The sequence below is a fragment of the Xiphophorus couchianus genome, chromosome 23 (genome assembly GCF_001444195.1).
Source record: "Xiphophorus couchianus chromosome 23, X_couchianus-1.0, whole genome shotgun sequence".
NCBI lineage: Eukaryota > Metazoa > Chordata > Actinopteri > Cyprinodontiformes > Poeciliidae > Xiphophorus > Xiphophorus couchianus.
In genome coordinates this window covers 3,457,578-3,474,691 of record NC_040250.1, presented here as the reverse complement: position 1 = coordinate 3,474,691, position 17,114 = coordinate 3,457,578, and the positions used below count along the sequence as shown (strand labels likewise).

The 17,114-nt window shown below is 38.3% G+C and overlaps 1 protein-coding gene and 1 long non-coding RNA gene across 2 annotated transcripts in view; one reads left to right on the top strand and one right to left on the bottom strand.

Annotated features, from left to right (window-relative positions):
• The window catches only part of LOC114139010 (LIM and calponin homology domains-containing protein 1), a 70,735-nt gene that overhangs the window by 47,066 nt on the left and 6,555 nt on the right, over window positions 1-17,114 (top strand). The window contains exons 8-19 of the mRNA XM_028008607.1: window positions 955-1,199; window positions 2,058-2,291; window positions 8,324-8,450; window positions 8,584-8,741; window positions 9,535-10,015; window positions 12,613-12,879; window positions 13,320-13,425; window positions 13,542-13,639; window positions 13,723-13,807; window positions 14,321-14,395; window positions 15,492-15,520; window positions 16,460-16,573. Coding sequence (XP_027864408.1) covers window positions 955-1,199; window positions 2,058-2,291; window positions 8,324-8,450; window positions 8,584-8,741; window positions 9,535-10,015; window positions 12,613-12,879; window positions 13,320-13,425; window positions 13,542-13,639; window positions 13,723-13,807; window positions 14,321-14,395; window positions 15,492-15,520; window positions 16,460-16,573 — 2,019 coding nt within the window. The remainder of the gene's footprint in view (window positions 1-954; window positions 1,200-2,057; window positions 2,292-8,323; window positions 8,451-8,583; window positions 8,742-9,534; window positions 10,016-12,612; window positions 12,880-13,319; window positions 13,426-13,541; window positions 13,640-13,722; window positions 13,808-14,320; window positions 14,396-15,491; window positions 15,521-16,459; window positions 16,574-17,114) is intronic.
• LOC114139011 (uncharacterized) lies at window positions 13,901-15,485 on the bottom strand. The gene is made up of 2 exons (XR_003594363.1): window positions 14,577-15,485; window positions 13,901-14,502 (listed from the first exon to the last, which is right to left on the bottom strand). It is a non-coding gene; the product is annotated as an uncharacterized LOC114139011 (long non-coding RNA).

Genomic DNA, 17,114 nt, shown 5'->3' with positions numbered 1-17,114 from the left:
TAGACTAACATAAAGTAGCATTGGTTGATTGATTTCTTTTGTTTGGTTTTGTAAAAAAAAAAAATCAGAAACATTTTTAATTATTTTTTTTATTTAGTTGCACTGATTAAAACACCTGCAGAATCTACAGTATATATAAGATGATTTTGGGGTCTCATATCTAGAGAATAGAAATGGTTAGAAATACTTGCCTTTTTTGCTGGGCTAAAAAGATTAGGTCAGAAAAAAAAATTCAAGTCTTGCTTTAGATTCTCATCTGAATTTGGGTATGGACTTGGACTGGTCCATTCTAACACGTACTATTTAATCTGAACCGTTCCATGGCAGCTCCGGCTGTAAAGTTTGGTCTGCTGGGAGTTGACCTTCTACCCTTCAAAGTTTTTATTAACATTAGTTCTGACTAGCTGACAAGTAAATTTTCTTTAATGTAACATGACAAAATGTGAACAAGTTCATAGGATATGAAGTCTTTTATAAGGTGCTTAAAACTGGTTAACTGTTAAGATTATACTGCAAAATAATGATGATGAAGACAATCTGTTATGAATTTAAATATCTGATTCAGTAATGCATTTTTTCCATTAATTTCCTTGTAATTATAGTTTGCAGCTCTTCATTGCATAATGATAATGGGAATCAGCCTTCAAGAGTTTTGTAACTCTGCTGAATCATCTCCTCAGTTTGTTTTTCTCTGGCCCTTCAGTCTGATGTCTGCTGAGGCATAAAAAAGTAATCCAAACTGGAAGAAATATGTCCCTCACCTTTGCATCTCTTCCGTTCCGAGAAAATAAAAATCTTTTAATATGCTAGTTTCCGAAAATTAGATTAAATCCTGATTCAGTGAACAATTACTTTCTGTGTGAAGATAAATGAAGTAGAATGGCCAGTATTTTCCACAATGATTATCATTATATAACTCTAATAAAAATCTTTTTTGCACCTCTTTGCTGTGACTCAGAGTCCGACGGCACCCCTAACAGGAAGATGCCGGACCTCCACAAGGACGACATGTTGGCGCGGCGGACATCAGTCACTGAGTTGCGCACCGCCATGCCTTTCAACCAGTACCTCCCCAACAGGAGCAACCAGAGTGGATATGTGCCGGCACCGCTTCGCAAGAAGAAGAATGAAAAGGAGGAGGGAGGCCACAAGAGCTGGAGTACCGCTACATCACCTGTAGGGGGAGGCAGACCCTGTAGGTGAGTCACGAAATGATGAAAAGAAAAGGTTAAAATAAACCAATGAAAAATAACACTTTCATTGATACTCTTGTTTGTTTAGTTTAATTATTTTAATTTAATGAGGTGCACTTATAAATATAAATCATCAAAATATGAGTTGGAGTAGATGGAGCTAAAATAAACAGGAGTAAAACTTTGGTTTTTAGATTTGGATCAGACACTGTGTGTCAATGTGCATATTTCTGGTATGAAACCTTTTAGCCACTGATTATTTTTCTCCGTCTCATATTGTTCTGATGGGTGTGGCTGATGGAGGCCAGATGTGTGTTTTCATTGGCCCTCATTGAACCATGCTGCTCAGCTCTGAAGGGCTTATTGGGTATATATTTGTATGGCATGTTAACGCCAGGGAAATAAATGTTCAGACTTTTCATCGCAAGTTTTACATTTCTGCTTGCTCAGTAAATTCTTTCACATTTTTCTCTTTACTAACTATTGTGTCTGTATGTGCTATCACTGCAGAGGTTGACTGAACCGACATCAATCACTTTAGTTTTATTAAGAGGTAAATTGCAGATAATTAACTCAAAGCCACTTTGTTTTATAATTAGTCTTCCACATTGTTTCGGTTTCCATCATCACTCATTGTTTGCTGCTAATTTTTGTTTGTTTTATCAACTTATGTGGCCTCAAAACTGGGCATTGAATATTTTTCCTTTCATGTTTTACCTCTTGTCTTTTCCTGCCTTTAATTTTTCACGTGTGCTTTTACGTCTTGTGATCATCATACCGTAATCCTCCTCATGTCACCAATTTTCCTCCAACCTGATTATGTGCTCCTGATTTTTCCTCTGTGTGGGGTAAATGATATAATAGTACAAATGGACTCCCTGTTTTAGTACTCCCACTTAGAGAGTCCCTCAGCCCTTCTCCCTCCCCAGTCATCGAGTCACAGGTTCAGGAGAGCGAGAGTAAAAACGAAGAGGAGGAGAAGGAGGAAAAGCTGAAGGTCTTCTCGCCTTGCATTAATATCCATGCTGTGGGAATAAGGAGGAGCAGCGAGCCTCCCAGAGACACCATAACTCAGCCGAAGGTCGTCTCTGAGCAAAGGTCAAATTCCATGTCCAACTTTTCTTTTCTAGACAGGATTCAAATAAGTGTTTCCTATAAATCTCTTACGGAGTTGTTGTTTCTTATATCTTCTGAGAAAGAAATAGTCTTACATCAGGGGTGCCCAAGTCGGTCCTCGAGGGCCGGCATCCTGCATGTTTTAGTTCTCTCCCTGGGGGTAGTAACAATCTTTTCAGCATGTCAGTGTTCTTCTTAGTCTTTCTAATTAGCCATCATTGGATCCAGGTGCGTTAAAACAGGAAGAGAAACATGCAGGATTCTGGCCCTTGAGGACCGACTTTGGGAACCCCTGTCATACATAGTCTCTTAGTTCTCTCAGAAAATTTGGTTCTTTTCAGAGAATTATCCTTTCTCTAGCTAGGTTCTTGATGCATGAGGCTGAAGAAGAGTCAGTGAATTGAATTTATGAATTCCATTTATTAATACCAAAATACAGCTGGTCCATTTGTTCATACTATTCTTATGGACTAACAGAGCAAAATGGCACCAAACAACAGTTTCTAATTCCCTTTGTTAGCCTCTATCTAAGCTACGCCCTAAAGAGAGCATTCTCTAGTGTGTCTTTTTTTTTAGCTGTAGCTTTGCACACATGTGACCCATGTGAATACATGGATGTGTATATGAGCAAGCAAATAGCTAAAAGAGATGGAGGAAAACACAGAATTATTATTTATTCTCAAAAGTTCTGAAATTATTTAAAAGTAATCACAAGAATTTTCCTTCTGTTTGAATTTGCATTTCTTCATTCAGTAGTTTTCAGAACCACCGTCAGCAGAATTAACTTAAAGGTGTCTTTATTGGAATCACATATTTATGGAGGCAGTCTGGGTCACAACTCTTTCCAATATGACTTACTTTCCTAACAAGTCAAGTTTATTGTATTGTACATTTCTGCAACAGTACACTTAGAGTGCTTTACATAATAAAACACAACAAACAAACAAAAAAAAACATTACATTACAGTGACATAATAAACAGAAGTTATAAAATGTTTAATCCAGACTAGAATTAATCAATGTTCCAGTTGTTGATCAAAGACACCTCTAAGCAAATGAAGTTTTAGTCTCGATATGAAGGAACTCAGTGTTTTAGCAGTTCTACAGTTTTCTAGAAGTTTGTTCCAGATTAAAGAAGCATGAAACTGTAAGTAAGTTTGTAAATTAAGGAATAAGTGCTCAAATTGCATGCAAGTTCATTTGGTTACATATTATTTTCTGAAAACTTCTTACTACCAACTACTTCCTATGAGAGGAAAGATTAGCAAACCTGATGGAACTGATATTCATCCATCATGTGAAAGATTTTGGTTCGAATAACTGCTTATTTCAACTGAGTATTATATCAATAGTGTCAGTTTCTTTCCATCTGAATATCTCTCCTCCCTTCATTGTAATTGTCAGCAGATGCCAAATTTTCTGAAATTATGTTCAAGGTTATTCATAAACATAACAATGAATGGTTCTCATCCTTAGAAAACAGTTCCAACTTTACAGCTGGTGCTTTAATCCGACCCTTTTATACTTTGGCACTGTAATTATCAGATGAGATTTTACACCATCGCTCCTTTTCAACAGCGTAACTGTAAGCTAACAAGGCTCTGTGCACATTCAAAGCTGGTTAAGACACACCGTCCTGAATTGCCTTTCCTTTATTGTACCAGAATAAGTGTTCACCCAGAGGCCATAAATTATACTTCAAGTTTTAAGTAACAAGGGGAGCCTTATCAATTGTCAAGGCTCAATGCTGGTTTTTATATTTCAGTTCTCATCATTTCTTGCTTGTTCTGGAATTGGCCGTATTATTTCTTGAAAATTACATTTTAAGCCTTAGGTTATATCATAATCCAGCTTTATCCTGTGTTTTTGTAGTTTTTTCCTAGAAAATTCAACATTTCATTCAGTCCTGTCGGTTTGTTATTGTGAGTTACATTCCCCATTTTCCCTTTTGTTTTCTTCAATTTGGCACAGTTGTTATGGCTTTGGTTGATTCTCAACATTTTAAGAATGTGTATTTTCAAAGGCCCTGCAGGTTTCAAGGATTTTATGCAAAGCTTCTACATGAAGCTCTTGGCATAGATATTAATATTTGAACATGTTTAGTTTCACAGCAGATTTAAAACCTTCATTTAACTTTTGTTGCTTTCATTTCTAGTCACGCATGGTTTTACCAAACGTAGTTGAATTGAAAATGGTTTCATATTAAACTTTTTCACACTTTGCCTTTTTACAATAACAATTTTAAATGTAATTTTGTTGGTATTTTACATATTTGACCAACACAGAATAGTGCATAATTGTCAAGTGTAAGGATAATTTTGCATAATTTTAATTTTTTTCTTTTAAAAAATACAAATCAGAAAAGTGAGCTAATCATATGAACTCTGACATCCAGAAATATCATCCATAGTAACAAATTTTGCTTTAGGAATTGTAATTTAATTTCAGTATAAATGCAGCGGACACGTGGTGGCAGCATCCATGTTTTTATTAGTAAAAATTCAGCTGTTCACAATCATTGGGAAGACAAATGGAGTTAAACACAGGACAATCAAGGCACATGTTTTCCTTCCTTCCTTCCTTAGAACATATAGCCAGATCTACAATGGAATGGTCTAGTCAAAGTCCATACCTTTATCCCATTCAGAATCAGTGGCAAGACTTGAAAATTTAAGTTCATGGATGTTCCCCATCCAATCGTATGGTGCTCAAGTTATTTTAAGAGGAAGACTGAGCTGAAAGTTCAGGTTGTAGATATCCTAAGGTGGTAGAGACAAATCCCAAAATATATGCAACAGTAGCCAAAGCTGTTCTTGCTGCATTGGCTCAGGAGGGGCTGCAATGTTGCAAAGCGTGTAAAGGTTTGGAGTAGATGTAAGTGTGTTTTCAGGGCAAGTGTTGGTAATAAATTTTTCAAGAATCAAAAGAAAATATTTCCCCTGTACATTCCACTAGATTAGTTTTAATCTCTTCATTAAAACAACCATCAAAGAAACATGTGTGCACGTTTAAACAACGGGCCATACACACAAAACTGTCCCGCATGTGTGCACGTATCAAAACATACGCAAAAACACCCTGCACTTGTGACCAGCCCTCAGGATGTGAGGAAATGAGGTCTTCTTCCGTCCCTGACCCCGAGCAGATTGGGACTGAAGTCCGTTCTTCTCCCTGCCAGCAGCTGGCCATTTTCTCTCTGCACGCTGTAAAAACTACCAGCAAAGCAGCTGTTCACAAAGTGGTGACAAAACAATAAAAAGACTTGAAGCGTTTTTGGGTTTGGCTGTTTTTGCACCCAGTTGCTCTAAACAGATCTGTTAGCATGCCGCGTCTCCTCTGATTTATGACCTCACAACCGTTCCACATTCAGGCTGCTCCAGAGGAATGTTGTCTGATTATATAGGGAGATACTAGGCAGCGAAGCGCTTCAGTTTGCTTTGCTTTCTGCAGTATTCCAGCTCACTCGTGCTCAGAGGAACTCTTCCAGTACTTGGCAGCTTTGTCACCCAGCACTACCAGCCGTGTTGGGAAAGGTCCGACCGCAACAGACCAGGAGGATGCGGGATGTGCAGGTGCAGATGAAGATGATAAACGGACCTGTCGAATGCTGACCTCACCCAAATACACTTCCTCTGAGTTCCTTCCTGTGCCCACTGCCGTAGCAACCACTTTAGCAGCTGCAGGAGCAACCGATGCAGGCGGATTGAAGGGAAGGAGTGACAGAGAAGAAGCAAAGGAAGAGAAATCTTGTTTGGGTCGTAGTCTTCCAGCAACGTGAGCCGAGTCATTTTATCAAACTCTGATGCTTTGGGCTCCAACTCCTTGATTTGCCTTTTACCTGAGGGATCTGTCTGTTCGATGATCCTGGAGCGCAATCTCTGTCAGCATGATGTTGACATCAGTGTGCACTGCTTTGACTGGATGATGATCTAAATAGTGCATGATATTATCTGCATAAACCAGGATTAAAAATGCTATTCTAAATGATTAAATGTTCACACAAAGCATGGAAATGTGAAAATAAATTCTAATTTCCTTGCTTTTTTTGCTTAAAGAAGCAGACAAGAATACTGCTGTTTTGTTTTTTGAGGTCATCCAATTGGGGAACTAATTGTTTGGTTCATTTATTGTGCATTGAGACACATGGAACTATTTTGAGACATGTTACAGGTAGATGTCCTACCAAAATCTTTTGGTAGATTGATATTTTTCTGGAGTATACCATGTGGTAAACAGATGCTGCAGAAAACAGTCTGGGTTTGGTTTTGAGATTACTCTCTAAATTTAGTTTCCCCTGACCACAAGCCACACTTTCTTTCACACCATTCCAACGTAACAGCAGCAGCTGCAGTTAAAAAAGAGAAGAGAGAAACTTTATGGTTTTACTCGAGTTCATAAGTAGTCACTTTAATCAGCTGCTCGTGCTGATTAAAGATGCATGAGTTTTCTTTAGTTAGCTTCTCTTTGCGAAATGCACCTTTTCTTCTTGCTCTTTGTTTTGTTTTGCTTTGCAGTGCTGCAATTCTATTTGTATGTTGGATAACACTGCCCTCTTGTGTTTGGTTTATATTTTTAATATAAGATAATTTACCAAACAAACCATTACATAATCCTCCTTTTTCTAAATTGGAACATTATCATCTGTTACCTGTCATTTAACACTCAGACATTTAATTTTCTGTATATTTGCATGAGAAAATATTTCTTTCTTGAGTGTTGTGTTCATTGGTCATTGTTGTCTTTTCGTGCTCTCTATGTTTTCAGCCACTCTGATAATTTATCAGATGATCCACAGTAAGTTGCATTTTCAACATTTGAATGCTTCCAGTTTGCGACTCATTCCACTTTTCATTTATTGCCAGAATTTGATTTTTGTTTTGTAGGAGGTGTTTTGTTTTTTTCTTCTTTTTCTTCATGCATTTTGAGTCTTACTGATTGTACTTTAACTCTTTCCACACATTCTTTCAGATGTTATTGGGGAAAGTAACTCTGGATCCCTTATCAGACACAGATTCTTATTCTTGTACATATTTATTCATTGTAATTCAATTTTTCCCTACTGTCCTTCTATCATAAAAAGGTCTAGATTACTAGACTGTGCAAACATTTGTACCCTTACCTGGATTGAAAAAAATGTATCACGATATTTAGAGATATAATAAGCAGAATTTGGATGCAACAATACAAAAAATTGTTTTCCTATAATCAACAGCTCTTAATGTTTATTATCCTATTTGCATGCAGCAGAACGCCCGTGTGCCGTTTTTCCTTTGCACTTTCTGGGGATGAGGGTTAAGAGGTTGTATAAACTAGTTAAAATGCTTCATTATGTCTGAGAAAAGAGTTACTGTTAAACAGAGTTTTACTGCTTGAAAATTGAGACAATAAGACAAAAGCATTTACCATTATGGTGACAATAATTTAGCTTATTTGAATGAGGTAGAACTAAACATGTAGAGCCAGTAAAGTTTAGGCTACTTCAGATTGTTTCACTTCAATCACAAATTGTAACTTCAAACTGTTTGGACTAAATCAGTCTGGAGTGTAAAAATGTTTTGCTGTGATTAAAAATGATGACCATATGTATTCTCTTGCGGCCTGTGATCCATGTTTTGCTTTGGAACGGACTTGGCTCAATCCTTGTGCTTCAGCCAGTTGCATGTCTTGCCTTCTGCTGCTGGATTCAGAAAAGTTATTTTAAGATGAAAGTTTATAAAACAAAAACTTTTTGCTACGAGTTAAAGAATCAGCACAAATGTTTGGTTCTATAAAAGAAGGCTGGCTTTCCTTTACTTTGGCTGCTCCTGTTTTGAGAGTTGCAAAGGCAAATACAAGCTAACATTGTAAACTTGAACAGAAAATAAGGTGAAAAAAACACTTCAAAATTTCCAGATGAAGCTAAAAGAAAAACAACTGAATTCTGCAACTGCTGATTGGTTTCTGAATAAAACAATATCATTACATAATACTGAAGCCGTGTTCCTCCATTTTGCATGTTTCACCTTCTCCTTTAGGAGTCTGAGTATGATCGACATGCGTGGTGAAAACGAGGGCATCTTGCAGCCGCACAGTCACATTCGTCATGAGCTGATGCACAACCAGTACAACAGAATAAAAGAAGATGAGAATCACTGGCAGGACGTAAATGCATTAATCTCCTCTCTTTTCACAATTTGGTCTGCAAGTTAGCAGAAATATCTGTTCCTTCAAGCTGCGGGGCATGTTGTATCTGATCTGTATTTCTTTTTTTTTTCTTTTTTTTTGCGCCTGTCAGGACCTGGCCCGATGGAAAAGTAGGAGGAGGAGTGTCTCTCAGGATCTGATCAAAAAAGAGGAGGAGAGGAAAATGATGGAGCGACTGATGTCAGGAGACGGCTGCATCTCTCAAAGAAGAAAAAGCATCAAAACCTACAGAGAAATTGTGGAGGACAAGTATGTGATGTCCACAACACATCGAACACTTTGGTATCCGAACAAAATCAGTTACCAAAGTGATCAACACATCCATATGTGAAAAACCTTTCATGTACTGTAATATGGGCTTCACACATTCAGGTGAATTTGACTTAAAATCACTTAAAAACCAACATTAATAAAGATATTTATTATTAATTGTCAAAAGGCTTAAAGCTGCAGTTTATAACTTTTCTTTAAAAAAGTCACATATTTGTTAAAACCGGCACTATGTAGTGAGGCTTTAATATGAAACGGATAATCTGTGAAAAAAATCTCACCTCCACCTCCTCCCTGAATTGCTATCTGAAGAAATGCAACAAAACAACCAATCAGAGCCAAGAGGAGGGTCTTAGTGTTGTCAATCATTCTCATGTACTCACTGCTCAATGTGCTAACGGCTGAGAAAAAGCCTACCTTTCCAGGAAAACCACCGTCATCAGTGACCATGCTGACTTGCCTTAGCATTCCCGTCAGGTTCTGCTATCAGGAAGAATGCAGCCTCTGCTACACGGAGGGTGATTGACAGCAATAAGACCATACTCCTGTTTTTTTCTAATGGGGACTGGGAGAAGGCAGATTAACATTTTTTTTTTTTTACATTGATCATCTGTCACATACCAAACTGTCACAACATAGAAATATGTAAAAAAAAAAAAATGCTGTCCATAGCAAGTAAAGAAAATGAAGACAATAATATGAAAGATCTTTGTTTTGACTCCAAATGACTGAATTTATTTTAGTCAGCCTGAACATGTCTGCCTGTTGTCAGGGAGCGGCGTGAGGAGGAGCTGCGGGAGATGTACCGGAAAGCCAGAACTCCAGAGGAGGCGTCGGCCATCCTCCAGCGCTACGCCCAGCGTTTCTCCATCAGCGAGACCGTCCTGGAGCGCCTGCAGCTGCCCAAATTTCTGGACCGCAGCTTGTCGGCCGACCCGTCCTTTCCCACCTCGCCCTTCTCCCTCTCACTCTCCTCCTCCCCCACGACTCCGGACCCTTTTGACGAGGCGCCCGACGGGCCACTGAGGTACCTGCGGCAGCAATCTGCACCGGCGCCACGGTTTACGTCCACACTGGAGGCGCAGATTGAAGAGTTTCCCAAAGACTCGAGCTCACACCAGCGGCCTCAGATCCGCTCTCGCTCTTCTGAACCACCGTCCACCCGGGCCCTGTCACCCAAACCGGTGCCTTTGCTGACACCAAAGCCTTACTTTCAGCCCCGACCGTCGACTGATGAAAAATGGAATAGCAAGGTGAGACAGGATGTGTGAGTTACTTGCATATTTAAGGTTACATTTAAATGAACTTTAAAAAAATGTAACTACTGCTTTCGGACTATTCATTGACCTCTCTTAAACTGTTTGTCTAAATTATTTTCAAACTGGTGATAAAGCTCTGATAAAATGTAAATATTCAATTAGGAGAACTATAATTAGGGTGCAGTTGCCTTTGAAAGTCTACACATTATATTAATAGGTGTTTGTGAGTTAAAAACTGAGGCTATGATTTATAATTTTAAATGTTTGTACACAACCAATGTGTGTTAGCTCCCGTTCAGCTCAACTAAATATTTTTTGGAATGAAAAGACAATCCTGAAAGTATTAAAGTAACAGATTTGTTTGTATTCCAGTTGAATTGTACAGAACAATTCAACTTCAATACACAATAAGGCTGCAACAAATGATTGATTATTCTATCAATTATTCTGAAAATTAAGTGGTTAAATGTGAAGTCTGCAGAATGTGTCAACTTTTTTTTTCCCCGATTAGTCTTTTCTCTATATTACAATTACTTTATGCAAGTAAACAAATACTTCCATTCCTTTTTTTAAATAAGAAAATAAATACTCTATGGCCAAAAATGGAATAACAATCTACCTTTAACGAAAACTTGATCATTTGTAGCAGAAGATGCAAAAAAAAAATGCTTCTAGCATCAACAGTGAAAAGCTAAACTCTTTCTGCTTGAATTAGCATCAACACAGAGTAAGGCTGATCTGGTGATTATTTTTTGGAATAACTGATTACCGGTAATAGTTGGATAGCATAATGTGCTTGGTTGATTTGATGGTTTTTGCTACATTTGAACCAGGTGAAGCTCAAACTACCACTTGTGGAGTTCTGGGTAGAACATATTTACAGATAATGGTGTTTCTGTTTTTATTTTAAATGCAAAATGTGTGTATTTTTTTGCAAAGTCTTGGCTAAATTACTTCTCTGAGTGTGTTGTTGTTTAAGCGAATGGCCTTTTTGTTAACGATTAATCAACTGCTATATTAGTTGATGGTTACTAATATTTTACATCATAAAAAAATCTGGCATTTTCACATTAGTGGGTAAACTTTAGATGAGCCACTGTATTCTGGAAGTATTGTTGCTCTTCTTCCCTTGAGAGATCTCTTAGCATTTACATGACAATGTCACAGAACCACCATTGTGATGAGTGACTGGTGTGTATGAAAACCGAAAACCTCCCTTCACTTTAGAAGTGTGTAATGTTCCAATTTCACCCTTAAATGGATCCATTCCCCTTTCTTCTGGCAAAAAATGAGCAAAAGGAATATTTAAAATGAGCTCTTGCAATGTGAAGTGGTGTAAAGGGAGATGCAAGGTATTACCAGATCCAAATGCAGCAGAGCACTTTTTCTGGAATTTCTTGTCAGGAGTCCCATCTTGAATGGAGTCCTCTGTTCGCTATTGACTTAAGAAGTTGACAAGTAGGACCTCTCTCAATGTGAAGTGGGCTCCCGGTGGACAATGAGTGCCCACACTGGCTGTAAGGACAGGGATGAGGAGGTGGAGGAAGAGGGGGCCGACTGAGAGGCTGCATTCAGCCGACTCCGGCACCGTGTCTTAAGTTACCGCTCACTGGAGCTCCTCACACATATATTAGTGCTTCTTTGTAGCAGAGGCCAGCAGGGTGTTTTCAGCAGATGAACAGACAATAACTAACAGAAGCAAGGTTCATAATGAGAAGGAATGAGGGATTTTAGACTTTAATTATTTACATTTTTTATTTGTCATGAATTGATTATTTTTTTAGCTGTGAAAATTCAGCCAACAGAAAAATACACTGTGCTAAAAAGTAATCATTCCTTTAACTTTCAGATTCTGCCTTTTTTTTTAATCACTAACTTAAACCTATTTAATTGGGATTTTATGTGACTTAAAAACATTCTGTGACTGTTAATTGTGAAATAGAAGGAAAGCTGTAAAAACTTTTTACAAGTAGAAATCTTAAAAGTGAGTAAAACTGACTTTACTCTGTCGACTCTTAATCAAATCCAGTTTGACCAACTATGATGAGAAGACAGCTAATTTGTAAATGGATTCCACCTGTGTGTGATCTAATCTTAGATGAATTCTAGGAATTCCTCAGAGACATGGTTCTCTACCTGAGAAGCAGTCAAGAGCCCCATGGTAACTCTGGTGGAGGTAAATAAAGGCCAATCGTGGAAGTAAAACATTTAGAAACTGTAAAAATAGTTAAGATCAAACTTTATTCATGTCTTCATGCTGCAAAGGGTGACTGTGTGAAGTGGTGACTGAAATAAAAATGCATCTCACTTTTCAGATTTTTATTTGTAAACAGTTTCTAAAACAATGAATGATTTTTCCTTCCACTTAATTTTCCTGTACTTTGTATTTGTCTAGTGCATAAAATCCCAATAAAATACATGGTTGTTTGTGGTTGTAATGTGACAAAATCTAACAAAAAGACCAAGAAGTAGGAAAATGTTTGCAAAGTACTACATAGTAAGTAAAATTAAATCTGATGCCTCACATCCAGTATAGTTTTATGGCCATAATAAGTAGAAATTATTCTTAACTCTGTGCTGTTGCTATGCAGGTGGACGGTTTGCTACGAGTAAACGGCGACATCAGAAATGATGCCAGTTCCATGAAGTCGGAGAGCAAAGAAAGGGACTCCCCTCCCCTGTTCCAGGCGTCTCCAGATGCCCCCCCATCAGACGCCTCACCGGCTCTCAGTCCGCCCTCCTCCCCCGAAAGAGGAAGTCCAGTGTTAACAAAAACCAGCCGCAGACAGAGCAACATGGAGGCAGCTTCAGTCACTGAGGGTTCGCCCACTCCCACTCGGCCTACTTCTCTTCCTGAGGTCAGATTCAGGATGTTTATGATTTACATTCATACACCATCTAATAAAGTTACTTTGAAAGCATTAGCAGGCATCTACGTTATGTCAAACAGTTTGCTGTGATGGAAAGAATGATTTGTTGAATCCAGTGAGCCTTTGTAAGCTCAAACGTGCTGCATCAGTTCAGTTTCTATGGAAACGGGCTCTGTTGGTACAAAACACTAAATCTCACAACATTCCTGCAAAGACATGCTTTTGATTTGAGACCTTAGGTTATTATTATAACTATTACATTTATTTAATTTTCTTGTTCCATCTCTGGAACTTTGCCCAATAATTCTTGGCATCTCACTGTTTGGGTTGGAACTCTAGAAAGCAACAATTTCCTCCTTCACTACAGGAATGTCAGTCTGCTGACTCAGTCTTTCATCCAGACAGTAAACCATCTGTGACCTTTGCAGGAGCTAAAGCAGCCAGAGGACAGCTTTGTGGAGACGGAAGGCCCTAAAGATGCTGCTCAACAGGAAGAAAAGTCAACTACTGCAGCTCAGAAAGCGCCACCTGCAGGTCTTGGCAATACACTAAAATGCTGGTGCCCTAATTAGCATGCTTTTGGTTTATAGCCTATTTTTCTTTGTGTGTAAAGTTATGATCTCTAGAATTTAGTTTATATTGTCCTCCAGAATCTAAATCGGAGAAGACTGAACAGTCCACAGGGAACGTACTGCAGATTCTCCCAACTGAGATAAACACACCAAACGACCCGGCCGTAACATCAATGGTAAGAGAAATTCAGTGGCCATTATGCCAGAAGTCATCCAATCATTGTAAACCATCTTGTAGGTAAGAGTTTCCTCCTGTCAGGAGTCTTTTGAGGGAGCGGAGACGGCACCGAGTCCAGCTGCACCCTTATCGCTCGGACATAACCCCCTGAGGGAAACGTCATCAGGTGAATTCATGTCCTGAAGTCCAAACATAGTCAGCAGCTTCTTTTCCATCCCTCCCTATATTCTAAGTTTGATTATCATGTCAATTTTGTTCGCTGTTTTTCTTTTAGCTTTTCAGAACTTTCTGCTTACATAAGATAAAATGACTGATCACAACCTATTGTAGTCACTTCTTAGTTGTGTACAGATTTTAATCCATATCAATAGGACACTTTAAAGCATTTTAAAAACAAAACGTTCAGATATCTGTTTTGAGCCAACTGAAATATATTGAAAAAATAAATCGCACGTCCTAATACCAAGAGTCTACTTATTACTAACTAAAATTCTACTAAACCCACCACATAAGTAAAAATACAGAACTTTTCCCTGGTTTGACTTAAAGTCTCAGGTTGTCTGCTTCAGCTCCTGATTTTCACACCTATCCTATCCCTCATTATTTCCTTCCCTGTTTTCCTTCTCTCCCACATTCCCTGTTTTTCTTCCATCCACGTATTTTTATCATTTTGCTGTAGAGTTTGAAATCAGTGTCAAGTCCCCGCAGTCCTCCAGCAACCCTAAGTCACGCTGGGAGTTCTTCGCTCCACCAGGTAAACCTCTGTGTTGGTGGAGGTCTCCTTACCGCGCTAACATGCTGCTGTACACTTTTCCCTCATCCTTTTACTTTCTGAGGAATCTTTGAAGCTTTCTGTTTGAACTGCTTTGAACTGCACATTCAGTACTAGAAGTACTGAATGTGCTTCTAGTTGATCAGACAGATCAGCTGATAACCAGCTTTTGACAGTATTCTGTTGAGTGTTCATTACTGGTTTCTCCACAAAAACCAGCAGCATCTGACTTATATTAAACAAGCTTTAACAGTATGATCACACCTACATTGAACCATGTACGAGGTTCAAGTCTGAGTGCGGAATTTGTGCAGACCTCGTCTTGACAAGAAAACATTGAATTAACGTCATTTTTAATTAAAGAAGCATATTCTCAAACTGCAAAATTTAGAAACGTCTTTCATTTGAGTATTTTTTTTTCAGTGAGGAACATTTTATAACATTTGTTTTATTTGTTTGTTTTGGTGCCACAAGTTAGGGATGCCTAAATTGTTAGGCATCTTTAATGGTTTCCACAAAATACATGTAACTAAAGCATTTCTATAACTTATATATATGTATTTTTTTTTTTGCTTTTGTGATCTATTGTCCGTTTCTGTTATCAGTATTAAATACGATGGAGGATCAGTGATTATATGTGTCTGTTTCTTTGTCAAAGACACCTGGAACCTTAGAATAATGAGGAAAAAGTTGTAATTACTGGCAAGAATGTCCTCCAGACAAAAATATCTTCCATCTTCCATGACCCTCTTGCTTTCCATACCCATGTCCCATATAATTCCTGGGTGGCATCTAATATTTTGTAAATAATAATAATAATAACTATATTTTGTGTAGGCGCATTCCTCTGGTTTAAAAATGAATTTATTTTTAGGCTCTGATCCAAATATTTCGGGGTTACCAACAATGATAACATAAACAATATTACATAATTTGTAGTCTTATAAAAATCACGTATTGCTTTCATAATATATCTTCTTTTTGTTTTCACCCCAAAATGATGTTTTGTAAACTTCTGCCCCATCACTTTGTATCGAGAATATTACTTGATTTTTTTATTTGTTCCTTTTGTTAACAGAAGCTGCAGAGAAAGATCGACATGGAAATGTGAGTAACTGGTTTGCTGAGCTCTCATATTGCTTCTCTTCAGGCCTGATACTTTGTGCTAGAGAGATCTGAACGCTGACGTTTTAGTAGAAGCAGTGATTTGACTCGACTTGCTAATGTTGCTACACTAGTACAGAGATTTGGAAGATTATTAGTCCTTTGATTAGGCTTCTTTATGGAGAAAAGACCATTTATAATATTGTGTCACATTTTTTGATAATAGTTTTTTGGTAATAAAGTTGTTTATAAATGCTTCATGTGAATATGAAGTGAATGCATAAATGTTATCAGTTTATTTTTATTCCCATGTTTGCGCCGTTTGTTTCTGCAGCCTCTGTGTTGAACTTGTATGGTTTCACCAAACATTTTATTTCTACCTTTAATTCAAACTACAGTTATAAACAGTCAAGCAGATAAATCTTCTCCAAAAATCTAAACCTAAATAAAACTTTTGTTACTTAATTTTCCATAAACAAAGCAGCCCCCTCATACTATATAATGATGCAAATGTCAACATTTACTTTTTTTTTTTTTATCATGCCCGTTTTTTGCTCATTTTTAGCTTAGCCGTTGGTTGTTGTCGCACTGAATGGTACTGAGCTAATTACTGAAGATCACTCGGAGCTGTTGATGTAGCATGCCATATGAGGATGCTGCAGTTGATGGCTGAGCCTGCTTTTTCCTTTTTTATTCACCTCCAGCTCTCTTTCTCTGTCTTCTCTCTCCTTAGTAGGCGTCCTTTGGCTGGCAATGGAGTAGTGCTGTTGTGGTAGACCAAATATTTCTGTCTCCTCCCTTCTCCTTTCTTTTTTTCTGTGGTGAATGTGTGTGTACATCGGGGTCTATGTGAATGGGTTATGTGTGGACATCGATGTGTGCATGTATCTGTCGTGTGTTTGTGCATGTTGACCTGTGTGTATACGTGTGTGGGCCTATCAGGTGTCAGTCCCGGTGTTGGCCAAGGCCAGGCAGGGAGACCGCTGGTCTTGGGACCCGGATGAGGAGCGAAAGCGTCAGGAAAGGTGGCAGCAAGAGCAGGAGCGCATGCTGCAGGTACATGGCAACCATGCAGGGAAAAGCATGGCGCATGAGTGTGCAAGGCCAGACTTAGTTTGTCATGGAGCTTGGTAGACAGAGCACAGCACCAACAGTGAGTCTGAGGTGTAGGACGTGTTTATCTCAGGTTTTCTGTCCCGTCTGGAAATGTGTAGAGTTTGATTTCAGTATCTTACAGGTTTGAGTAAGAAAAGCAGAAAAATAAGCAAATGCAAAGTAAATGAGAGAATGTTGTATCTAACTCTCCCAGTTATTCAATTTAGATAATTGGAATCAGACCAACAGAGTGAGTTTAGTTTCATCAGTCTTGCTTTATCATGTTTGGACAAACCCATAGAATCCACTCAGAAGCAATTTAGCCAGTTGTTTAGAGCATCTTTTTGTCTGGGATGGTTTATTTATCACAGTTCTCATCTAATGCACAATCACAGAAGGACTAACTGCACTTCATTGCTTTTTCCTCCCTGACATATTTTTGTTAATATTAAGCAAATCTCAACTCCCCTATGCTCACTTGAACCACTAGATGGCGAGCTTG